The following is a 25,647-nucleotide window of genomic DNA, read 5'->3' on the forward strand; positions in this document are numbered from 1 at the left end:
TTTTCAGTCTCTATATATAATAAAATAAGTTTGGTACCGTCCAACTGCGGTACATGTAGAAAAATATTTTTTTTCATCTGAATTGTATTAAAAATCTAATAAAAGATACAAGTTGAAATTATCTTAGCCGACAGACGAACAAGATATCTCCAAAAATTTAGCAAAAAAAAAAAGAAACAAAGTCCCAACAAAACGGGAAAATTGGTTTAGATTAACTATAAAAAAATAAAGAAAGAAACAAAAATCTAAAGAAGATAAACACACACAAAAAAAATGAAACCTAAAGTCTATAATTGAACAAAGGAACTAGACTCTCACCAAGCTTTCTCATAGAATTTGTGAACACCGGAAGCACCAGTAAAACCGAAAAAAAAACCTCACACCGAAATCAAACCATGAGCAAAACATGCAGTTTTGGTGGGGAAGAAAATGGGAAGAAAATTTTCTCTCTCTCGAAAGTTCTTCTTTTTTTCCCAGATCTAGGTTCTTGTTAGGCATTGATCTTCAGTAAAGGACCTGAGAAGTTCAAATGCTTAGTAGGAGTGAGGCAGACACTTCTATCCGTTAGCGGCATGGGTGGAGGTCCATTAGACGATGCAGCGGTGGTTCTTTCCCGGTGGAGGAGAGAGTTCCTGATCTGATTCCTCGGTTTGAGGACGCCAGAAGGAATTGCGGTAGAGCCTCTCACGGCTCAACCGATGGGATGGATGTTATTGCCGCGGCGGAAGTCGTTTTGTGGACAGGTGGGGTTTTGTTGCTTATTTCGATGGTTAACAGCAGGTTCTTCTTGGATCTGAAAAGGCTTTCGTGGATTCCGGCTGTTGCGAGGTTGACTGAGCCATCACCTCTGTATAGCTGCCGTGGGTTGCTTCCATCGTTCCGGGTTTGAAATTGTTGTGTCTCGGAGAAGGATCTCGGTTCTCGGCACCGGAGGTTGGGGGCTTAGATCTGTGTGTCGTTTTGCTTGGTGAGGACTCGACAAATTGGGTGGCGGAGTGTCAGAAAGTTAATCTATGTCGTAAGGATTGTTGCGGGTTCGTCTTGAAGTCGGTTTTGAATCGGAGCAGGGATTCGAAAACTCCAAGCAATAGTTCGATCTGACGACAATGTCTCAAAGCAGTGGCCCTTGTTTTCGACAACGCTAGTAGATCGGATTCTTCGCCTTTGTCCACCGCCCAGATTTAAACTCGATCTCTGTGTCGATCTTATGTGGTCAATTTTTTTTTTTCTCCATTAACAGCCTAAAGCTATACTAAGAGCCACACAGTTTAGTTACTTCCGACAAAAATAAAACTAAAAAAAACTGAAACAAAATAGACCACATAATTCTGATCTTTTTCATGTATAGAGTTTATGATATTACAAAACTTAATTAACACAAAAATTTAGACAGCTTTTTCTTTAATTCCAACATAAAAAGTACACATATAGCATTAGATTTATCCTAAGATTTCTGGGCTTCTGGTCCTAAAATCCCATTCACCACTGACGTAGCGACAAGAACCCCGACGAACTCAGCCGCCACAACGGCTCCGGCTTGTGTCAATCCATTAAAGCTAACCGCCGTCACGATTTCCTTCTCCGCCGACTCTACACCTCTCTCCGCCGCTTCTAATCCTCTCTCCGCCGCATCAACACCTTTCTCCGCCGTCTCAAAGCCTTCCTTCACGATCTCCACCGCTTCTTCTTCTGCCTTATTCAGCTTCTTTCTTATACCAAAAAAAGGAATATTCTCCGCCATTGATGCCGACTGAAGTCCTGTCATCACCGTCGCTGCCGTCAGGGAAAAGAGGAGATTCCTGCGAGATGCGCCGGTTAGTGAGAACGATGGAGGCGCGGGTTTGTTAGAATGCGCCGCTCGTGGGCTAACATGCACATTTCTTGTGCAACGCGCCTGAAGAGCTCCACCACCGCCGCTGAGTAAAGAAAGCGAAACAGTGGAAGCCATTTTTTAGATAACACAAGAAAAAAAGACTCTCAGATGTGAAATAGAAAATTCGAAAAAATTTGATAATATACAAGATAACAAAATAATTTCATTGTCAAATGACGTGACACGTCATCTCCATTGAGATTCTTTGATAAAAATGGGTAACAAAAAAGATTTTAATTAAAGAATAATGGAACGTAACGTACGTCAAATCCACTTTCAGCCTCAAAATTTTCTATTTCAAATCTATTTCACAAAAAGACCCAAGATTCCACTAAAAAATATCTCTCAGGAAACAATGAAAACGCAGATCATAGCGAAGGAAGCTCCAGACAGAGCCTATGGACCAGGTAGGATAACCAGGCCCATTTAGATTCAAATTACAAAGATTACCCGTAATCATACAACAACAAAATAAATATCGAAACTAAAAAAATATAACAAAAGACAATACCAAAATAAACAAAATCATATATTTAAAATTAAAGTGAATAACAAAATTCACATTTTAAAATTATAACAATGATTTTTTAGTTTTTAAACCACAACATTTCTTTGGCAAGACAACAACCATTTATATCACTCCAAGTCTCCATGGGCAGAAAACCCCAAACCAGTAAAAAAAGTTATCACTACATGTGGAAGACCAAATTTTACACCGAAATGTAGAAATTTCAGAAATTTATCACTTATTTTTAAGATATTTAAATATCTTAGCATTTTTATTTTGCTAAAGAATATCTTAGCATTTTGCAATGTAGTTTTGGAAATATCTTCTCAAGACTTTTTCAACTACGGATGGCTTAAAAATAATTATAGCAGTCCGTGACAAATGACAATGACATAATCATATGCACAAGGTCATCTTTGAATATTAAGAAAGTAGCCACAAAGACGAAGACTTCAGTTTTGGGTCTTCTTTGTTAAAGTTTTGGGTCTTCTTAGCTTGTTCCTTTTTATAACTTGAGTTCTGCTCTGCTTCTGTTTTTTTTTTTGTATTTTGGTTTCTTTTATTTTATATTGAAAAATGGAAAAGATTGAGTTTCTGAATGAGGTCCAAGCCGCTGCAGGGAAGCTAATCCACAGCTATGGAGTCCCAGATATGGTCATGTTGTTCCTAAGATGGGTCACGTCCTTCGTTGCAGTGTCAGTCATATCTTTCATGTTTAAAACATTTGGATTTATGTTTTCTCCTTTTTTTTTTTGTGGTTTGTGTTTATTACTTTAATTATTTTTTGGGTGAAGTTTTCTGATGATATTGGATCGAACCAAATGGAAGTACTCAAACAACATAATGACTTCACTATTAGCTCCTTACCTCTTCTCTAGCCTTCCTATTGTTATTTTCCAGTTCTTGAGGTAACAATCAATACACACAAAGTAACCTTTAATTTGTTGTTGTTGTTGTTGTTGAGCATGTAACGGATTGAATATTCAATGTGTGTTCGCAGGACCGGGTTTGGGAAATGGATCGCTCTGCTCACCGTTGTTCTCAGGCTTTTTTTACCAAACAATTTTCCTGGTACGCAATCTTATAACGTTGAGAACAATATTAATTACGACGTTATTAATCTTCAAATGAAGTTTCTAATATATATATATAGTAAAGCAAGAGAACAGTTTGGGATATCCTATAAATAATCATTCGATCAAACTGTAGAGGTGGACAATCCAGTATACGGTTTGGTTCGGGATTTGGTTTTTTGTTCTGACATAAAGTGAACCATATAAAACCATTTGTAATTCACTATGGTTTGATGTAGTTACCGTTCAATTTTGTTTAAAAGTAACTTTAAAATTGCAAGAAATAATAAGTTGTTTTAGAAAATTATTAATTTGATTGTATCTATTTTTGGTAAAATTTTCATTTTAAAGTGTTAAAGGTTTAATAATTTTGGTTTCTTTACATTTGTTTGGTTTGGGTCAGTTATACAAAACGATGGTTTCAGTTCGGTTTCTGTTGTCCAGATCTTACAATAATGAAACAGAACGATTTATAAACAGCTTGGTTCAGTTTCGGTTTGGTGCTTACGCTAATGGTGTTTTTTCTCAACCCTAAGAATTGGTTCAAGTCTTTTTGTGTATTGTTTAACTATAAGTTAATAACAACTTGCAGAATCGCTAGATATCCCAAGTGCAGCGATTCTTCTTATTGTGGCTACACCAAATGAACTTGTGGAAGCATTCAGAGACGACCTGAGATATACCGGAGGTAGTGTGTGCCTTCTCACGAGCTTTTACCTTCTCGATAAACACACTAAAGCTTGTGGTGGTTTCAAAAAGTCATTCACTGAAAAGGACAAAATCACTTACACCATTTGTCTTTTTATTCTCTCTGTCTACCCTATTTTGTCCGCATTTGATTTCCTCTTCTACTTATAAGAACCCAACGATCTTGCTGATATTGTGATTGGTGGTAAGGTGGCGAGACCGATCTTGTGTCTTGTTTTTGTTCGGTCGTGAATAAAATATCAAATTTTTGAATCTTTTCTTAAGATTATTGTTTAATTAGATTAAGACTCGCGTGATACTCAGGTTAACAGTTAAATGCTTATTTAAAAAAAAAAAATTTTTTGCAATTTTGTGTAAATATTATATTTACTTTCAGTTGAATTAACTATGAATCTGATTATCTGTTTGACTTTAATATATTTTAAAAGATTAATTTATAATAAGAGTGTTTTACTTTAACACTTAAAATTATACAAGTTAGTATTAAAGCTTTCAGAATCGAAAATTCAAATTTTTATTTAGTTTCATAAATTAATTAAAGAAAATTTGAAATATATTTTTGAGGCTAATTTAATAACAAAAATATATTGCTACTAAGTGTTAAAAAAATATATTGCTACTAATATCACATACAACTTATTTATCTTAAAATATCCATGAAATTTAGTTACAATTTTGCTAAAATGATTACCATGGTTTCACAGTTCTTTTAGATATCAAGCTTAGAATAATAAAAATTAAAAATAATGAAATTATATTTTAATTAATATATGAGAAAGATTGAACTTGAATACAACCACCACCACCATTTAATTTGTTTAATGTTATAACCCTTATCTTAATTTATATAATCCATTTATCTTAAAATGGAATATTTCTATATAAATCATAATACAATTTTCATATTAAAGTTATATAATCGTAATATAAGTTACAACTTACAACAACAAAATCAATATCAAAACTAAATAAAATAAAATAACAAAAGATAATACCAAAATACACAAAATCATATATTTAAACTTAAAGTGAATAACAAAGTTCACATTTTAGTTGGTTTGGTTAATTTGGTTAAAATACCTTCCCCCAATGTTTCGGTCAATATATTTTCTTCCTTAAAATATCCGTCAAAATAAAAAATTTAATACGTTTCTATTTAAAAAAAATAATTGGTCAACTTTTTTACCACAAACATGTATAGTCAATAAAAAAACATATTACGTTAATAATAATACCAAATAAGTTGGTAGGACTCAGATGGCAGATCCATGAATAATTTTTATCGAGGACATAAATTATTATTATATATATATATATATATATATATATATGTATGTATTTATTCGTTCAATTCCAAGTATTACCCTCAAATGGGTAAATGAAAAGGTTGGGAATGAAATAGGGAATCCCAAATTATCCATTGGATTTTTTTTGTAGTCAGCTAGCAACATTCTCGTCGTTTTACTTATATTTTTCTATGTATGCATTTTAGTTCTCAAAACTAAATATTTTTTTTCTACAAGATGAAACTAAGGGCATGACGTTAAGGTCTTAGCTGCTAGGAAACTATTAAGGTAGCGAGAAAAAAGTTATTGTTAATTTGAGTTGATTGAATTGGTTCATCGTATTCGCCCTCTACCCCAAAATCCAAGTACGCTTCTTTTATGATCATATTCATTCTTTTATAAATTTGTGATGTCAAGAGAATGAATGTGATCATAAAAAAAGTAAACTCGATTTTGTAGTAGAGGATAAATATGATGAACCAAGTCAATAACCCGTATAACCGGTTAAATTATTCTGGTTATCTTAGCGGTCTTCAAGCAGCTAAGACCTTAACGGTTTGTCCTTAAATCCTCTAGTTATATTTAAGTATTTTCATCTTTACATTACATTTTTATAGAAAGTTATAAATTAATTTAAACGTTTTTGGAATATTTCAACCAAAATAATTTGTAAATCATTAATTTTTCGGCTTGATATTTTTCAATTTTATTTTAATTTTTTCTTTATCTTTATGTTTTTTTTTTATCTCTTGTTGACTTCTAAAGTGTATGTTAACTTTTCTTATAATTATTGAATTAGTACAAAAATTGATTGAAAATTATTGACTACATTTATTTATAATAAAATATTTAGCAAAATTAAATATTGAATAAATATGGCAAGAAAGTTTTGAAAAATAGGTAACTTGATATATATATTTTTTTAGTTTTCCTATTTGATTAGAAAAATATTTAATTTTTGGACACGTGTCGCAATCTAATTTACATAAAAAGGAGATTTATATAATAAGATGTTTAGGTTTGACTATTTGTGTTCATTAACAATTACAATCTTTCCAATTTGCAGAAGATAATTTATAGAATATTTTATCAAAAAAGAAAGAAATATAGAAAACTTTAAATGTTTTGTTTAAGGGTGGGCGCAAAATGCTAATCAACTCCAAATTTATCGATTCAAATCCAAACCGATTTTTTTATACCAAAATGCCAAACCAAATTAAATAAATTGATTAAAATCTATTTAATATATAAATAACAGAATATTCTCTCTACCTCTGTTTTAAAATATAAATTGTTTAAGGTAAAAACATGCATATTTATACAGTTTTTTGTTTGTTTTAACAAGTATTAGTATCATTTATTTAGTTAAAAAAAAAAGTCAGCTAAACATGAAGAATTCTGGTGAATATAAATAGTCACAAGTTCTTAAATACACTTAAATTTGCATCAAAATCTCCAAAACATCTTATACTATAAAAACAAATGTCAAAAACATTTTATATTTTAAAACAGAGTGAATATTTTATAAATATGACCTTCTAGTTTTAGTTTTTTTTTTTTAGTCTTTTACAAATGCTCTTCTAACATAACAAAAAACACAACTCTGATGAATATGCATGTATATATATCATTTGATAATAATAATATATGTATAACTGAAAGAATGGCCTTAAGTATGAGAAAACAAAAACTATTTTTTTTTATTCTTGTCGATTATCTTGTATGTCACTGATTAGTTTAACAATTTTTTAAGGACATTAAAGAACTTAGTCACCTGGATTTTTCAAGTACATGCACATTGAAACTCATGTTCTTCCGTACGCAAAGTCGCTTACATATTTTCGTGGATGCCACTTTTCTTTCTTGGGGCCATAATTACTTATAATCTTTTGCTAAAGAGAGATGGAACCGAATATTGATGCCGGTGAAGAAGACCCTAACGGCCATATACCATTAGTCTATCAATCTAAAAAGCTAATTATGTATATGATAATGCATGCATGGAGCGATAATTTTCATTTGTAGCGATATTATATAGAAGTAACTTTGACAAGCCATTTTTTCGCTCTCAATCCATATGATACAAATATGTTAAACCTACATTACATATATATAATACATATCGCTTTCAGTTCACACAATATTCTTTTCCGAGTATTAAAAGAAAATTATGAACTTTTTATAACCTGAACTAATAATTGATGATTTTCTTATACAACCAATAATTAGGAAGATCTTGATTGATTATGAAAAAGATATATATATATATATATGGGCCAAGACAACCTTACATCATTGATGATTGAAAAATGTTGATCCTAAAGCTATAATGGGAAGTTTCATGGCAATGTCAAGTACAAGCTTTTTTCATTGAATCTTAGCAACAAAACAACAATTGAATCCGACAAAATGGGATTATTACGGATTTTGCCCTTTTTTATAATGGCATTTATGGATTTTGCCCTTTTTGAATAGTTTATGGATTTTGCCCTTTTTTAACACTTAAAAATATACGTATTTATGATTTTTTTTTGCAAAAATACGTACATTATACCAAATACTAAACCCTAAGAACAAATGGAACCGACTAAACCCAAACATAACGAATGAAACGCATGTTAAATCATATTTTTGGAGTCTAAAAAAGGGCAAAATCCACAAACTATTCAAAAAAAGGCAAAATCCATAAATGCCATTATAAAAAAGGGCAAAATCCGTAATTAATTCCGACAAAATAAAAAGGGAATCCCACTCCTTGAGAACCACAAATAAACAAACATATAGATACAAAACAATAAAAATTAACTATCATATAGTATGGAGTTTTTAAATGAATATCTCCTTTTTGTAAAATTTTAAGTAAAATAGTTGTTGTAGAATGTTTGCGCTAATTAATCCAAATGGGGAAATAAGTTCCACTAATTGATCATTTAAACACTCATACAAATACAATACAACTACTACGCTTACAAAGTAATCTTTCTTTATTACCATGGCAGTTCATTTGTTAAAAAAAAAATGTTTGTATTTAGGAGAGTAATCTTTCTTTATTACCATGGCAGTTCATTTGTTAAAAAAAGGACCTATTTGGACGGTTCCGTTTCCTACCCACACAACGAGTTGGTGTTTATTTCAACAGTTTTCGTAACAAATTTCAAATTAACTACCCATACTCTGTGTTTATAGTTGAATTCAACATTGACTCAAACGGACGTTAGTCAACCGTTAAAATAGTAGAGTCGGATGATACGGTGGCAATTTAAAAGAGGGAAAAAGTCTTATTTCCATCCTTACTATTTGAACAGTTCCTTTTTCTACCCACACAACGAATTGGTGCCCATTTCAACAGTTTTTGGAACAAATTTCAAATTAACCATTTGAAATTTGTGATGACAAGATTATTTTAAGAGGATTTAGCATTAACTACAAAACAGTAGTTGGCTTTATATCCATGATTTAGATATAAAATAAATTTAGTCACCTATATAGTTGTGAAAGTAATTTTGAAAAAAAAGTAGCTCATTCAAAAATGTAAAGCTACATGCCTACATAGATTTTCATCTAAAATATCAGTTGACAGTGAGTGAATTAATTCATATCTCGGTCCGATATGAAATAACAAAAAATAATAATTAGTCTGCTATGTTTTTTAATGGTAAAGTTGAAAATTTCCTTTAAATATATACAGATCTGTTTTTGATCTGCTATGTTTTTTAATTATCTTGAATAATTGACATTAGCCATGAACTATATAAGTTATATGAGATCTAATTACCAATTTACCAAGATCCACTACAAGAAATATCGACATTATTAGCAAGAGAGAAAAGCTATTATATGTCATCAATAGCGTTTTCATAAACGCTGTCTTATGCCCCTGTTATGGTAGACCCCCCATGTACGATAGCGTTTTTTCCGTATGTTATGATAGAGTATTCTACCATAGCGTTAGTTAAACGCTTTGATATAACGACTTTAAATTTTGTTTTTTTTATGTAATAAATCATTTTTCGTGCTATTATAGATGCTTTCTACCATAGCATTATTAAAATGCTTTAATTTGTTTTATGTCGCCTTTTATGCGGTAATATATTATATTCAATTAAAATATTTGAAATCCAATTAATTACCAATTTATTAAAAGCATGTTTCTTTCCATAGATCATCAAAAGATACATAGTTTATAACTCAACACCATTTGTTAAAACAAGGTCTTAAACAACATCATAAGTACTGCAATTCAGATGGACTTAATAACGAAGAACTCCATTGGTTTGCTCTTTCTCTCCCTCCAAGAACGTAGGTTGATGTCCACACTTCGCTGCCTTCTCCATATCCTCTGCAGTTTGGTTCTTTTCTTTGTTATTGGTTGTCTCTGTATAAGTAAAGCAAGTGAGACTACATAGAAGAAATCAAAGACTAACTACATAAAAGAAATCAAATCAACCTTTGGTCTTCGTTTAGTCTCCAAAGAACACAATAATCCCAAGCTCTTGAACCCACAAGAGGTTTCAATTTCTCAAACAAGTTTTGCATATTACTCTCCAGTAGTCTCTCAAAATGATTACTGCATATATTAAACAAAACCTTTTACTGACAAAAGAACAAAAACTATTGCCCCAATATTTAATGGATTTTTGTTAGTAACAAAGAAAAGATTAGACATGGCATAAAGAATTAGAGAGACACAATGTATCATTTCTCATGAGATAGAGCTAAAATATCATGAAAAGTTTATGCCAACAAGAACTTACCCAAGATTTTCGGAAGGAAGAAAGCTCCTCAAAAATCTTGTGACTTGTGAAAACTTGACAGGAGAAAGCCAAGAAGAGCTAGCAGCAAAAGAAAAAAAGAAGAAGAAGAAAAAAATCAATAATAGGTAGCATCTATCTTTTACTGTATGCAATCTGGATAAACAAAAGAACAAGAAACAAACACACACATTTCAGATTTTATCAAATAAACAGACCAAAACTGAAGAAAGATGAAGTGTATTTGCAGCATTAACCTGTTTTCCATCTTTGCGAAAGGAATTTATACTTACCAGAGCAAAGAGACAATGTGAAACACAATTTTACGAGAAGGACCATGCTTCCTTTTGTCTCTTCTTTCATTCCTACAATCAACGTTAACACCCATGTTGTTAAAAACAGATCAAAGATGAAATAGGTTCTTGAATTATGATTTACGTAATAATAAATGTTGATGATAAGAATGGAGATTTTACTTACTTTTCTCTATTGCTAATCCATTGTTCCTCAAAATATCTTAGAGATTGTTACCACAGATGTGATTGCTAAATACACAGATGATTAGATTATACATATATATCACGTAAAAGACGAGAAACCAATCTAAACAAGATTAAGTTGTGTTGTTGGTAAGAAATGAGAAATCGAGAGATGGGAATAAGCATGAATGACATCCATTTGGTCTTCTTTACTCTTACCTCTTTCTATACCCTACAACAACAATGAGAAAACCTAATTAAAAACTTCAATTACAGAAACCACAACACAAACCACAAAATCACATAGGATCGTAATACTCTACACTCACTCTATCCGTCTCCTTTGAAACTTCTGATTCATCTCCTTCTCGTTTGAAGAATTTCAAAAATCTTATCAATAAGAAGCTCAAGAATCTCGTCATCGTCGGCTTCACCACTCGCCTTCTCATCAATTGATTTTGTTTCAGAATTCGGCTTGTAATAGCTCAAGATCCTCCTCCTCCGCCACGATTCCTCCATTTTCAACACTCTGAAACATCATATTGTGAGCCAAATCTAATCCCATAAGCTCCACCTATAGCAAAATCGTGAGGTAGCCATGGATTCTGAAATCGAAGTTGAGGAGTTCTCTCTTTTGTTTGAATTCGTCTTAAACTTCTCCATAACTCGAACCACAAGGGAATCTAGATCTATAGATGGAGAAACCAACAGACCCAACTCAGGATGAAGGAGATTTGACCTCGAATCAGACCAAATCGGAGAAGACGATGAGGAGAAGATGGATTTCAAATTTTGGACTCGTCATCGACGAAGACAAGAGGAAGATTAGAGAGTGTGAAATTGTTTTTGAAGATAGAGAAAAGAGGGATTTAGGGTTGAAGGTGAGACGTGAGAGGGCCTTAATTTTTTTCTTTATAAAGAAAGAAAATAATTAGAATTCTTCTGGTGTTCAAAAAAAAAAATTGAAATTCTTTAAAAACTGGGTTGCTAAGTGTAATATTTTTGACTAAGTTTTGCCGCTAATAGTGATTTTAGGTTTGTCCGCTGAAATTTAGTTTCCCTCTTACTCATTTTCGTGGTTAGCATTTTTGAAGTGCTATCATATGATAACCTCATTCAATATTTCATCTTTAATAACAGTTACGGAAAATGAGCTATTACAATGTGCTATCAATGCTCATATTTCTTGTAGTGATCTAAATTATGCTTTAAATATATATCATTAATTCAGTGTCACTATATATTAAATCTGAATATAGAGTAGATCTTTGCGAATTATATATAAGACTTTTTTTTTTGATAAAGGATTAATAGATGAATATCTAAAGACTTGATGGTGTTGATATTTTTATTGGTGTTTCATTCTAGTAGAATGTGTTTAATGTTTAGTGCTGCTAGATTTATCTTCTATCACCGAAATCTAAATAAAATCCTGAATATAAAGTTGTCAGAATTACACAAAACGATGCTGAAAAATCTGTGTTATTGATATAAGACGGCTACATACATATATATACTAGTTAGGGAATACTAACCCTAAATACATAAATATTAAACCTAATAAAGCCCATAATCAAAGGCCTGATCCGATTCTAATCATAGGCCTGATATCAAGGGTTTGATCCGGCTCTATTACCCCCCCCCCTCAAGTTGGAAGTGTGTAGATTAAGAACACCCAACTTGCTGAGAAAATCTTTGAACTCTTTCTGTCCCAAAGCTTTGGTGAAGATATCAGCCAGCTGTGCATGAGTCGAAACATGTTGCGTTGAAATAGTACCCTTAACAATCTCATCCCGCACAATATGACAATCAACCTCAACATGTTTAGTCCTCTCATGGAATACCGGATTAGCACTAATATGGATCGCAGCTTGACTATCACAAAACACGCTCATTAGACGTGTCATCACAACTCCAAGATCCGTCAACAAACCTTTGATCCACAAGAGCTCAGCAGTGAGCATTCCCATAGCTCGATATTCTGCTTAATTTGAAATTTGTTCCAAAAACTGTTGAAATGGGCACCAATTCGTTGTGTGGGTAAGAAAAGGAACCGTTCAAATAGTAAGGGTGGAAATAGGACATTTTCCCTCTTTTGAATTGCCACCGTGTCATCCGACTCTACTATTTTAACGGTTGACTAACGTCCGTTTGAGTCAATGTTGAATTCAACTATAAACACAGAGTATGGGTAGTTAATTTGAAATTTGTTACGAAAACTGTTGTGTGGGTAGGAAACGGAACCGTCCAAATAGTAGGGATGGAAATAGGCCCTTTTCCCAAAATTTGTATCAAAAGCATCCAAAAATTAAATTGAAGGTTTTACTCATAATCCCAAATTTTATAAGTGAAAACAAACTTATACCAAATACCAATTTATCTTTCTTTTTGCAGTCCATGATTTGCCGGTTGGTGTCTTCCTACTAATTTCTTAGACAACTTTGCTTGTTTCTTATATATACAGCAAAAAATTCATAATAATATTTACACTTTAGATCCCAAGTTAAGAGCTTTGACCAATATTCCGGATCTCATTCCTTGCGCACACGTGATGTAACCAAAAATTTACGATGGAAAATAAAGTTTTAATCTATTTTTTCTGTCATTTGTATTAAAAAATCAGATAAAAATGAAGATTTACTCAGTAACATCTTCCTTTGTCTTTAGCAAAAAAAAAAGAAAGAACATCTTCCTTTGTTTTGGTTTCCTTCAATCAAAATCTTTGGTTTTAAAATGTATCAAAAATAAAAGAAAAGTGTAACTTAATATTATAACAAAACACTTTTTTTTTTTTGAATTTAATGTTAAATTATATTCAAAAGAAAAAAATATACGTTTTTACATCAAGTGCAACGATTGGTAGAAATGTTTGAAAGAAAAAACCAAAAAAAAAAAAACAAGAAAAGTTTTTGAACAATTTCTATTGTCTTGATTGAAACCAGAGTTGGAGACTCTCGTCGTATCTCCTGTCGCCGTGAAGCCGAATGGAAGATATTTAATTTCTGATTTGTTTGTCGATCCACACCGTTTGCTGAGTAGCTGTGTTTGGAGTTGCCTCGTGCATGCGACCATTCCTTTCTTTCCAGATTGAGTAGACCACAACTTGTAAGACATATCTTGCGAGAAAACTTTCAGTGGGATTTTTCTGGATATTAGAGACATATATTAGAGAAAACAAAACACATTTAATTAGTTAAACACACAAATAAAATGTATACCATCAGATGTTTTGGGCTAGTGGTTAAGCGCACAGCTGTAGTTGGTTATTTTATGTTCCTAATAGTTCAAACTCAGGTACAAAAGTTGGTTTCGGGTTGTGAGGAGAGGGAGTGGAAGGATTAGAGCCTTGATCCAAACCCATCTAGTTAAAAAAATGCATGTAAATTCAGATTTTATCATATGGATAATAAAATATCTGAGTAAAAAAAAAAATCTAGAAATGGAAAAATTTAGAAGGAAAAGAAAAAAAAGTAACAACGTTAATCTTCAACAGACAAAAAAAAAAGGGAAAAAAAAAGCAAAGCATCTACTTTATCGCTTGGTTTGTGTTTTGCATTTTCATATATACCAAACATACTCAAACTGAATTTTTTTTAATAAAATATGAGACATCGCCTTGGAATTTTATTTTTAAAACAATATTTTAATACTCAAATGTGTTAGTATTTACGTTAAAATGTTTTTTAGAGCCAACGTCTTAAGATTTTTAAATTACAAAAATAATAACTTTATCAGAAAAGTTATTTTTAACTTTTGGGGGTGAGAGATCAATGTATATAGTCCATGAAGCATCTTACAAAAGCGTAGTGCATGTGATGTTCTTTTTCTTCCATTTCATGCAAAACATTTTTTTTATTGGTTAAAGCTTTCATGCAAAACTTTACAAGTTTTTTTTGTTAAAGCAAAACTTTACAAGTTAAAAGATAAGTTACTGAAAATTTGCAAACAAATGTTTTTTTTTTAACTCAATGCAAACAAAAAAAACTACGCCTAACTAAAACCAATTCACAAATAAATTACTAAACTACGCACACGTATGCACGACACAAGTGTATTTATAAAAGAGACCAAATGATTCTCTAAGAAAAACAAAAAAAAAAACACAACGTACAAGTGGAATATTAATTAGACATTCCAAAGCTACAACTAAAATATTTAACTTCCAAATCAACAACATGCCTATCTGTTTCTGCTTCCATTGCACGAGAAAACTCAGAAAACTTAAAATCATGTATATATTTTTAAATCTAAAATTTGTAATCCACCTTTCCTTAAGTAATGACCAAACATGTCTTAATGTGGGTTGAATTTTTGGAGTAGTATTCATGAAGTGTTTAAAAATACAATAAATAGAAGTTTAATAGGGAACACAAGTCACTTGTGGTTGGCATCAATGTGCTTAGTTGACAATTAAAACCATTGACCCATCATATCATCATCATCATTTAAACTCCTTAACAGCTAAACAGCCATCAATTCTTAATAACTACACTTCATACATAAATTATATTCCCTCCGTTTCGTTTTAGTTGTCGTTTAAGATTTTTTCACACAATTAAGAAAAACATTAAATTTTTTGTTTTACCCTTTATTAATATATTTTATAAAAAATTTCATTGGCCAAAACATTAAAACAGTATGTATAAAACTAGAATTTTCACCAAACATTTGCATTGAAAATCTAAAACGACAACTATTATGAAACAAAATTTAAATCTTAAAACGACAACTAAACTGAAACGGAGGGAGTAAGTACATATAAAGCGGAAAACATTATCCCTTAAAACTATATGGTAATAAAAATCATGAAAAGAAATGTCACCGGTAATAAGGGACTTGACAAGCTTCTTATTACCTCTTTTCTACAACAACTAGTCGATTTCAGGTAGGACACGCTTATTAACGTAAAACGTCATTGCGTTCATATTATTATAACGTGGCAGATTTAGCCATGTCATATATCCCAATCACTCAGATTGTTTTGCCACCGTCCCGTGAAGGCCACCAATTCTAGTTTTACTTTATTTTCAACTTATTTTCTTAAAGATTTTCTTTTTTTCTAACGCCTTGTTAAGTTATAGGGATTATTGTTAAAAATGTTACTTTCTCACACGATCGACCTAAACCCATACGAACAACGACTTATTTGGACATGAAATTTTCTGTTTTTAGAAAATTAAATATATGTCTTTTGATAAATATTAACGTAGAAATTTGTCGGTATTCAATTAATTTTGCTATCACACTTATATTCTATTATTTGTAAAAATAAATTTTTAAAGATATTCCTCTACTTTTTAAAGAACTAACCAATATTAAAGTAAAATATAAAAAATACCAGTAAGACTATCCACAAAAACCATAATCATATATAAGATTGGATGGATAAGAGTTATTAAGAAAAAAAGAAAAGTATATCGAAACTAATCTAACGAATAATTTGCCAAGTCTTGTGTCATCCCTACATGCTCGACAATGAAATTAAATAACATTCAATGGTTAAATCTCGTAGCTTCTTGGCCATCAAAATCATAGGGCTTAGTGTATGTCAAAGCTAATCATCTCTTCATGTACGAAAATGAAAGTAATACTAATAAATGAGAACCATATATGAAATGCATGGTCCTTCTTTTTTATGATTTAAAAATTATTATTATACGTTATTATCAGATAATAAATTTCAGATCATGCAACTTATACACATCCCCACATCGATCACCATCAGACAACGCTTTGGCTAAAAATTAAATGCATCACGAACATAACATATGTGGTTGATGTAAATAGAATAGAATTACAAAAATAACAAATATACTCGAACAAAAGTTGAACGGTAATATAACAAAATATACAATTACTATTCAATATTTTCAACAAACCTTATCTAACACTTCCAACTACCATACCTTACGTTGATTTTTTTTTTTTTTTGGTCAAACCATACCTTTCGTTGATAAAATTTATTTGTTTATAGTCAATTTGCGCCTCTCTATTAAAAACCATAAGAGAGAAAACTTTAGGGTTTAAACACTTTAAAAACTGTTTTGCTCAAAAAAAAAAAAAACACTTTAAAAACTGAAAAAAATCTAGATAGAGAACAGAAAATCTAGAAACAAAAAAGGCTTCAAAAAATCAACCGGAAAAACATTTAAACATATATACGATCTGAAAATTTAAACCAGAACTATATTGCATGGAAACTCTCTCCGAGGTCCGTTTTCCGTTTCGAAAACGGAAACTCTTTAGAAACATAAAAAAAGTCACGGAAACGCGTTTCCTAAAAATCTATGTTTAGAAACACGATGAAAACTCACGTCTCCAAAATGAAATCGCAACAAATCCTTTTTATTGACTTTGGAAACTTAATAAATAATAATTAGAAATATTAATATTTATAATACATATAACTAATTTTGGAAGACTCTGAGTGTTAAGATCTTTCTCTCGATAAACCAGATGGAGGCACCTCTATATGATCTATGATGAAACTAATGAAAATGAGAATGAAAATGTTGGTCTAAATTAAATATTTGAACTTGAATCTTTTAAGTTATCTTTTAGAATTTTAATTAACCTATTTAATATCTTATGTTTAAGACTTGTATTATTTAACTATTTTTAATATAGTTTTATGTTAATGTTATATATATATATATATATATGCATGCGTTTCCAAAACGTTTCCAATCCCTAATTTTAGAAAAAAATCGTTTGCCGTTTTTGAAACGTTTCGCTTCCGCGCATCCGTTTTCGTTTCCATGCAACATTGAACCAGAATAACATTTAAACATATATAATTATCAAAGAAAACATTTAAACATTTATACGATCTTTTTGCAATCTCTAATCCGACTTTCGACTGTTTCCAACCAATTATCATTAAAGCGGATCAAGATACATTTTCTAGTTTAACGCTTCCGCCTAAATATCTTACATCTTACTATACAATATTTTTTCAACTTTTTATCGAATGCGACATACATACTTACATTCTTATATCAACTGGTCCATTTATCTATATCCTTAATAAACTGTCTATTAACCCAATAAAGAGACGTCATTAGTCAAATAGAACAAACCAATTCAATTCCTAAAACACAGTCCCTAAACTCGTAATTATACACCAAAATCGATGGCAAAGAAATCACAACACAAAGCTGTCATCCTCCCAACTTACTTACACAGCCTGTCATTGCCCCCACTGGTCGTTCAAACTTCAAAATAAATATTGAAAACACACAATCATAAAAAGACAAATCAAATCCTACGTGGCACACCTTTCTATATATATAAATACACACAAAAACACCTTACACTTCTCATCTCCTTTCTACTATTCCCGTTTCGCCGGAAACCGAGTTGACTCATTGAGTCAAACCAAAACCAATGGGTATATGTAGCTCGTACGACTCGACACAAGTCGCGACGGCGAAGCTGATCTTACACGACGGAAGGATGATGGAGTTCACGAGTCCGGTCAAAGTTGGTTACGTGTTACAGAAGAATCCGATGTGTTTCATTTGTAACTCCGATGATATGGACTTTGACAACGTTGTATCCGCCATTAGCGCCGACGAGGAGTTTCAGCTTGGTCAGCTTTACTTTGCTCTTCCTCTAAGCTCGCTTCATCAGTCTCTTAAAGCCGAGGAAATGGCTGCATTGGCTGTTAAAGCTAGCTCTGCTCTAATGAGAAGTGGTGGTTCTTGTGGCCGAGATAAATGTCGGTGTCGCCGGAAATGTGTAGCTCCGGTGATCTTTTCTGCTCGGAGAGTATCGGCGGTGGGATCTAATGGAGAGACGAGGAATGGGAAAAGACGCGGTGTTGGTGGTAGCGGGAGGAGGAAGTATGCGGCGAAGTTGAGTATGATTGAAGAGTGAAGGGTAGTTTGGTGATTTAGTTATTATTGTAGGGTTAAGTTTGTAAATATGTAGTTATTATTGTAGGGTTAAGTTTGTAAATATGTAGTTATTATTGGAGGACCATTACATATTTTTGTGCCTAATGCAAATTGCATTTTGTAACGTGGGAAAAGTGATTGTACTTGGTTTACCAAAAAAATCTCATATTATGGATTAAAATTCAATTTTGTTACCATTCATCTAAAAGATATAGTTTAAATGCGGTGATCTAAATACAATATGGTTCTAATTTGATGCCAAATTATTATTAGCTGCATTTAAAACCGCATTCCAACCATCCAAAAAGTGTTAGTGTATTTTTTATTAGAAAGCTACTTATACTTGTTATTTTTTAATCATGTGGATTGATTTTAATGTATAAATATAGTTGTACAAAAAAAATCTATTCATATTTTGAAATTCAATAATTTTATATTTGTATCGCATTTCCCATATAGTTTTCATTCAATATTTATTTTATTTGTTCTACACCACATAAAGAGTTTACTCTATTTATTTTTGACCTTATTTATTCTGTCTGATATGCTTGTTTAGTAGTATTAGTTGTTTTGATGTCAGTTTCCATCATTTAAACCCCAAATTTAATTGATTTATCCCTATTATTATGATTAATATGGACATGGTTTAATCCAATCACACTATACTTTATGGATAAGAAAGGACCATGTGTCTCATTCTTATAAGTTATAACTTATAATTAACTAGTATTTTGATTGGCCAAACAAAAAATAACAACAATTTTCTTATACCATAATAAATTATGGAGTAAACGCCATATTAATTATGTGACTTGTAAAGAGTGTTCGTTTTTTTTTTGTTAAACATTTACAGTAAACAATTGAGAATTGTCATTTCACATGGTCAATAATTTTAGTCCGTAGTTGAAAATTTGTGAAGAGTATAACTGTTAATGTATGTTAGAGTAAAAATTCAGCTGAAATAATGTTTTGGTTTTCTTTATTATTTTAGTCAATCAGATTTAAAATAGAAAAAAGATTATTCACCTCACTTTAATTGAAAAGAAGAAGAAAAAAGAGTACAGGTTTTTTTTCAAGTTTTTGTAAAATAAACATGTTTCCGCTGATTTTTCATTTCTTTCATTTTACTCCAAAACTTATCAATGACACCTTTAGATATACAATTTAGGCAAGAATAAGAAGTTAATATAAAAAATTAGATCTATGCAACATTTATTGGATTTTGATTGGTAATGGATAAATAGTGACACAATATGAATCAACCAAATATGACTAACTGCAATGAAACATCACATAGACTCAAGTAATTTGACTTTAAGAGACCCTACACACGCTAGGGGTTAGGTTTGAGACGCATCACCCGATTTGGTCCCATGCATTATGACGAAGTCAATTTCTTGGGATTACAGGCTTACAGCTATTGATTGATAAACTATTTGATCGAACCACATCACGTACTTGATTTCTGATTCGATGTGAGATCTCTATGGCGTATGCATGTATGTATATATTTATGGGTGATCCGGTTTGGTTTTGAGTTCGTTTATATCTCGGTTTGATTGGTTCTACAGAAACTGAACCAATGAAAACCAATTTATAATTGGGTTTGATTATAGTCGGTTGATGTAGTTTTGATTTCGTTCGGATTGGTTTACAGTTTGGATCTTGTTTGATTTTAGCTTTCTATGACACTAAAATTGTTTCAATGCGGTTTGGTTATTTTGCTTCCGAATTAGTTATAATAATCGGTTTATACACAAGATTCGGAACGATATTAATCTAAATATGGTTTGGTTCGGTTCGGTTGGTGGTTTCGTTGTCGTTATATACAAAAAAAAATTTGGAAAGATATTAAAATCTAAATAATTTGATTCGGTTGGGTTCAGTTTTTTTGTTTGTTTTTTTTGTTACCTTTTATTTTGGTCCACCTATGTGTGTATGCATGCAACTACACTAGCAAATGGTGGAAAGCAAATAATGAATGGGAAACAAGAGAATGGGAGTAATAAGTTTGGACATGACTTTAATTTTTTTTTTTTGCTAAACTGTTAATATCATTAGAAGAAATGAAACTGTTTGGCTGCTTACAAAGTAGAGCCTTTGTGCGGTGCCAAACCATCATGGCCTACTTTTAAAAGCCCACTTCTTCTTCTTCTTTTTTGTATATGATGGAATAAAAAAGGCTAAAACCAGACATAAATATGCGAAACTTAAAGAGTAAACACTCTTTTTATATATATGAGCACTTTAAAGTGTACTTATATATATGAACAAGAAAGTAAATTCCAAACAACATGAAAAGAAAGAAAAGAAAAAAAGACAAAGAGAAGTTTGACAAAAGAAAAAAAAAAGGTTACGTTATAAAGCTATCCAACAAATTTTATTGAAAGTGTGTATATAATATATCCCACAAATAAAAAGCTTTTGAGTTTGTTTATGTCTTTGATCTTTCAAAACCACTCATCGATTTTCTTTAGACTTTGGTATGATAAGAATGGTTAATTGTTTTCCAATGTACATTAGATTCATATGGGGCGTGACTAAAAGATATTAGTTCGATTCGGTTCAAAGTTTTTGGTTTTTAGATATTATTATTGAAACCATGGATTGATATTTTTACTATCTAATTGTTGGGTGATTAAACTTGGAATTTAGTAGTTTACATTAATTTTGTCGTTGTGATTATCATATGAATTTAAATTCGATAAAACATATGTGGCGAATTATTGATAAACAAAAGTATATGATCTTTTAACTTAAAACAATTTAAGAGTAAGAGAAATAAACCGTTAGGTAAGATCATTTATTACTTTCAACTTATGATTCATAATGGTAATCCACAAACCGATAAGCTTATTAATTGGGTTTACTAGATGAATCGAAAATTTGGTTCTAATTTGGTTACAAATGGTCTAAGAAGATCTTTAACGGAGAAGTCTTAGCGAGTTTCTTAAGATTAAAATAATAAAAGTAATCAAAAATGAGAAAGAATGAGTATCCTCTTTAGAACCTATATGCCACTTATTTCAATATAATTGGTTCAATTTTATTTATTATTTATAATTAAATATTAAAAATATATTATAATATTGATGAGATACTACTAACGAGTATGTAATCATTGGAGATGAATCGATAGCTTAACGACTACACTAAACTTGCTGAAAAATAAGACATTATCAGTTACTATAACAAATAAATTTAAAAAATAAGGGAATTGATTTTTTATGTACAGTACAACTTATTCTTCTAAAGCAAAGATAACACAAGCCAAAACATCATCCCGGATTGGTAACCGAAAAACGGCATGCAGTTTCTCTTCTATTTCTATTTCTACTCTCTAGTCTCTACACTCCCAATACATTCTCCTATATACTTACTTCACCAATAACATTACAAGAAACAGAGTCCTGCAAATAAAAAAAACCTTACCAAAAGGACCATATAAATCTCTCATCTAACAAGTTCTCTGGCTATCAAATACCGAAACACGAAACTATGAGGCGTCCATTCAACAATGCTCTTTCGGGATCTCCCCGAGTTAAGTTTCTTTATGGTTTTCTTCATTGTCTCCGGGAGACATTCTTGAATCATCTCCATCAATGCTGCTTGACTCAAACCTGAGTCTTTGCTAAAAGACTCAATGATCTTTGGTAAGACTAGTTTCTGGTCCTTTTTAACCCCAAACGTTGCGCGAATGTACTCTTCCTTTGCGGTTTCTAGCTCTTGGTATATTCCCTTGGGCGTATAAACATGAATCTACAGCCAAAGAAAACAAATTCAAGATCTCTTAATCTTCAAAGAAGGTAACAAAAGTGTAAGCTTTCCCTACTTACCGCAGGGTCAGAATGGTTGCCTGAACATAGGGCAAAGTATAAGAGAGGCTCCGAATGTTCGAGGGAATATTCTTGATTTACGTCTCCGGTTCTTAACTTTTTCGGAATGAGTAATAACTTCAGCCACTACAAATAAAAAAGAGAAAGCTTTAGACAGTCACATAGACAATTTGTATTTTTGAGATACATGAGAAGTCAGCCCTACCTGGCCAGGACGAGGCATCTTGATGCGAAGAATATAATTTTCTATCGCTTCTACGCTTACCATGCGACCTCCTATCTTGTAAGCTGGCTGGAAAATGTTAAGCAGAGACTAAAAACTTTTAGTATTCATTCAAAACCGCTTGTCTTTTTGAAGCAAACCAAGAAAAGTGTTGATTTTATTACCTTGGAGAGTAGTAAAAACCGCTTCCCATTGCTCTGTGGAATCCCACTTGCCAGAAATGTCTGCAATGGTGAAAACCAAGTATAAGTTAAGATATTGTCGTAACAAGAAGACAAATGTTAGATCAAAGAAACAGAGAGAAAACTGCGTACATGCATCACAAGCGCGTTATGTACGTTAATCCAGAACGCCAGTTTCTCTTGATGAGTCAGCTTTCTTGGATCAACACTTTCCAGTTGCTTAATAAGCAAGCTGTATAAATATAAACCAATGACTACAATCAGTATACGGATTGAATGAAAGAACAATGGAAACTTTGGATAGCTGCTATTTAAAGGCTGACCTGAAGTTTCGATTCATCAGGTCAAGGTCGCGTCCTTTCCTATGGTTTCGATGAATGTGTGACACTTCAATCATTGAGCTGTAAGGTCCACTGAATTCAAATTGGTCATCGAAAGACGAGTTTTTTCTGAAGCTTGGACTCCACATATCATACTGTTCTTGAGGCGAAAACTCGCTTGTTGATGATGGAGATGAACTTGGGGATGAGAAACCGTGGTTTATCGATGGTGGATCAGCTAGCTTGGAGTATATAGCCGATACACATTTTATCATCTCCTCTGATAACTTGTTAGGAGTCATAAATATGTGATCGGATATTCGAGTTCCCATGTGTTCTGCAAGGCTTGCAGCATTTGATCCATTTTGTATGTACTGTTGCATCAAAAGTGAGTAAAGATACAGACTTTATAAAGTTTAATGTAAATACAAGAAAATAGAACCATTGCATTGAGACTTACTTTCTGTATAGACAATGGTTGGGAGTGGCACGTGAATACCGAGTCTTCTGGTGTAAATATTCGGTTATTGAAGGTGGAACGTTGATTAAGAGAGGACTGGCAACGACGAACACAAGAATCGATGTCCTCCTTCTCCATAAAACATTGATCTTTCAGTCTATTGTCAAAAGAGAAACACCTAGAGTCAATTGTTGAGTTTTCTTGAATGAATCGCCGAGCAGCAGCAGAACCGGGTTCCTTCAGTCTATTGTCAACGGAGAAACTCTGAGAATCAAATAATGAGCTTTCTTGATTGAATTGTCGAGCAGCAGAAACGGGTTCTTTCACTCTATTGTCAAAGGAGAAACACTGAGAATCGATTCTTGCGTCTTCTTGATTGAATTGTCGACCAGCAGAACCAGGTTCCTTCAGTCTATTGTCAAATGAGAAACATCGAGGTTGCGTGGCTAAGCTTTCTTGTCTGCATCTAAGGTTAGGAGACTCTAGCTCCTTCTCCACCAAACGTGGACTCTTCAGTCTGTTGTCAAATGAGAAACACCGAGTTTCAGGTGTTTTTGAAAAGTCTAGACGTTTTCCTCTGAGAGTAGATTTAGGTGAACTCGAGCTCTGTTGTTTCGATGTTGGTGGCGATACAGAAGATGTTTGTTGATCAAATGCTTTACGATACAAAGATAGAAGGTACTGTTCCAAATGTGAAACTTCCAACTCTAACACCGCGATTTCCTTGATCAATTCTGTTGGAGGCTGCAAGAAAATATAAAAACTCATTCATGAGCTGCAACAACATCAACATTGTGTCGCCTATAAGAAACCGATTATTTACCTTTGGAGTATAGTCGGCTTTGATGTCTCGAGAAGGCGTTTTATAGCCTAATGCCTTCTCTAACGCACCACGGACATCGAACTGGTTCTGTAATCTTTTCTCAAGCTCTTGAATCTAAATATAACCAAAGATCATAAAGAAATCAATTACAATGTGAATGAAAACAAATAATCTTGGACTACAATATACAAACCTCTTGCTTCAGAGAGCTCTTGAATTTTACATCAGGGGACAGATCCTTCTTTGTTTCAACAGATTTATCGCAACAACGAGGTAAGTCCTGACATAAAAACAAGTTAAGAGAAACTAAGAATCAGTTGTTCTAAATAAGCTTTTAAAAAGTCATAAATCAAAAGGACACTCACGAGCTTGAGGCGTTGAGAAGCATCCAGAGAAGAATCAATGCTATTCTCATCTTCAAGCTTTTTCTTTTCAAACACAGTACAACTAAAACAAGTGAATCAAGATTCAAAGAATCAATCAAAAACAGTTGAAACCCACAAGAGAGAAACAAAGATTCTGTTCAACAAAACCACATTTCTATAACAAGTACATAAAGCTTCAATCTTTAACTCCTAAAACCTAAATTCTTCAACAAAGATTCAAACTTTAACTCATCTAGCATTGCATCTGGGTAAATATTAACCACCCAAGTTGTCGAATTTGAGAAATCTCTCATTTTACCCAGAAACAAGTAACATTGAAGCTAAAACAGAGCTAAAGAAGAAGAAAGTCTCAAAATTGACAAACCTCTTTGAACGCTTATGTCTCTGTCTCTGCATTTTCTTGTCTTCAAATCCCATCTCTAAGAACTTAGAACTTAGAAACAAAGCTCAAATTGTAACTGATCTCAAACAGAGAACCAGAAGAAGAAGAAGAGGAATCTCTTAGTTGGGTTTTGACTTCAGAGAAAGAGAAAGAAACAGATTTGAGAAATTTCCTCAGATTTATGAATGAATCATAAGAAGAAACTAAACTCCAAGAAAACTAAAAAAAAAACATGACTTGTCTTCTTCCACCATTGAAAAAACAAATCTTGAGTTTATGAAAGCGATTATTTTTTTTTTCTTTCTGCTATAATAAGAAGAAGAAGAACATATATACGGATACGACCAAAGACATGTAGCAAAGATTTGATGTTCTGTCTCACGCGCCAGTACACAGAGAAATACAGCAGAAGAGCAAAAAGAGTGTGGGTTTTACTTTTTGACCCTAGAGAGAAGAATC

General features: G+C 32.2%; 5 protein-coding genes across 9 annotated transcripts; 2 read left to right on the forward strand and 3 right to left on the reverse strand.

The window, feature by feature from the left end:
* Nucleotides 1-1,304: 1,304 nt before the first annotated feature.
* LOC9314761 lies at nucleotides 1,305-2,122 on the reverse strand. Its single transcript, XM_021029291.1, has one exon. It carries the CDS (start codon nucleotides 1,946-1,948, stop codon nucleotides 1,445-1,447), a length of 504 nt encoding a protein of 167 aa, XP_020884950.1. The 5' UTR covers nucleotides 1,949-2,122; the 3' UTR covers nucleotides 1,305-1,444.
* A 718-nt stretch (nucleotides 2,123-2,840) lies between these two features.
* Nucleotides 2,841-4,425, forward strand: LOC9316588 (cold-regulated 413 plasma membrane protein 3). The gene is made up of 4 exons (XM_002878648.2): nucleotides 2,841-3,076; nucleotides 3,176-3,289; nucleotides 3,382-3,452; nucleotides 4,047-4,425. The coding sequence occupies exons 1-4, from the start codon at nucleotides 2,958-2,960 to the stop codon at nucleotides 4,310-4,312; spliced, it is 570 nt and encodes a 189-aa protein (XP_002878694.1). The 5' UTR covers nucleotides 2,841-2,957; the 3' UTR covers nucleotides 4,313-4,425.
* Nucleotides 4,426-9,587: 5,162 nt separating this feature from the next.
* LOC110229345 lies at nucleotides 9,588-11,623 on the reverse strand. Of its 5 annotated transcripts, none has more exons than XR_002332745.1 (6): nucleotides 11,008-11,623; nucleotides 10,680-10,910; nucleotides 10,493-10,564; nucleotides 10,203-10,280; nucleotides 9,896-10,015; nucleotides 9,588-9,823 (listed from the first exon to the last, which is right to left on the reverse strand). XR_002332745.1 is itself a non-coding variant. In XM_021029258.1 (6 exons), exons 3-6 carry the CDS (start codon nucleotides 10,585-10,587, stop codon nucleotides 9,673-9,675), a joined length of 408 nt encoding a protein of 135 aa, XP_020884917.1. In that variant the 5' UTR covers nucleotides 10,588-10,744; nucleotides 10,898-10,910; nucleotides 11,008-11,622; the 3' UTR covers nucleotides 9,588-9,672. The 5 variants fall into 5 exon arrangements, 4 of the variants coding, with proteins under 4 accessions (XP_020884917.1, XP_020884914.1, XP_020884918.1 ...); XM_021029258.1 differs by having other exon boundaries at nucleotides 9,588-9,787; nucleotides 10,493-10,744; nucleotides 10,898-10,910; nucleotides 11,008-11,622; XM_021029255.1 differs by having other exon boundaries at nucleotides 9,588-9,787; nucleotides 10,493-10,910; nucleotides 11,008-11,622.
* Nucleotides 11,624-17,647: 6,024 nt separating this feature from the next.
* On the forward strand, nucleotides 17,648-18,770 carry LOC9314762. The gene has a single exon (XM_002878649.2). It carries the CDS (start codon nucleotides 18,065-18,067, stop codon nucleotides 18,554-18,556), a length of 492 nt encoding a protein of 163 aa, XP_002878695.1. The 5' UTR covers nucleotides 17,648-18,064; the 3' UTR covers nucleotides 18,557-18,770.
* Nucleotides 18,771-21,759: 2,989 nt separating this feature from the next.
* On the reverse strand, nucleotides 21,760-25,647 carry LOC9314763. The gene is made up of 11 exons (XM_021029741.1): nucleotides 25,171-25,647; nucleotides 24,786-24,867; nucleotides 24,614-24,700; nucleotides 24,421-24,534; nucleotides 23,598-24,341; nucleotides 23,141-23,511; nucleotides 22,950-23,049; nucleotides 22,800-22,859; nucleotides 22,618-22,704; nucleotides 22,413-22,538; nucleotides 21,760-22,335 (listed from the first exon to the last, which is right to left on the reverse strand). The coding sequence occupies exons 1-11, from the start codon at nucleotides 25,221-25,223 to the stop codon at nucleotides 22,030-22,032; spliced, it is 2,130 nt and encodes a 709-aa protein (XP_020885400.1). The 5' UTR covers nucleotides 25,224-25,647; the 3' UTR covers nucleotides 21,760-22,029.

The sequence above is a fragment of the Arabidopsis lyrata genome (genome assembly GCF_000004255.2).
Source record: "Arabidopsis lyrata subsp. lyrata unplaced genomic scaffold ARALYscaffold_4, whole genome shotgun sequence".
Taxonomy (NCBI): domain Eukaryota; kingdom Viridiplantae; phylum Streptophyta; class Magnoliopsida; order Brassicales; family Brassicaceae; genus Arabidopsis; species Arabidopsis lyrata.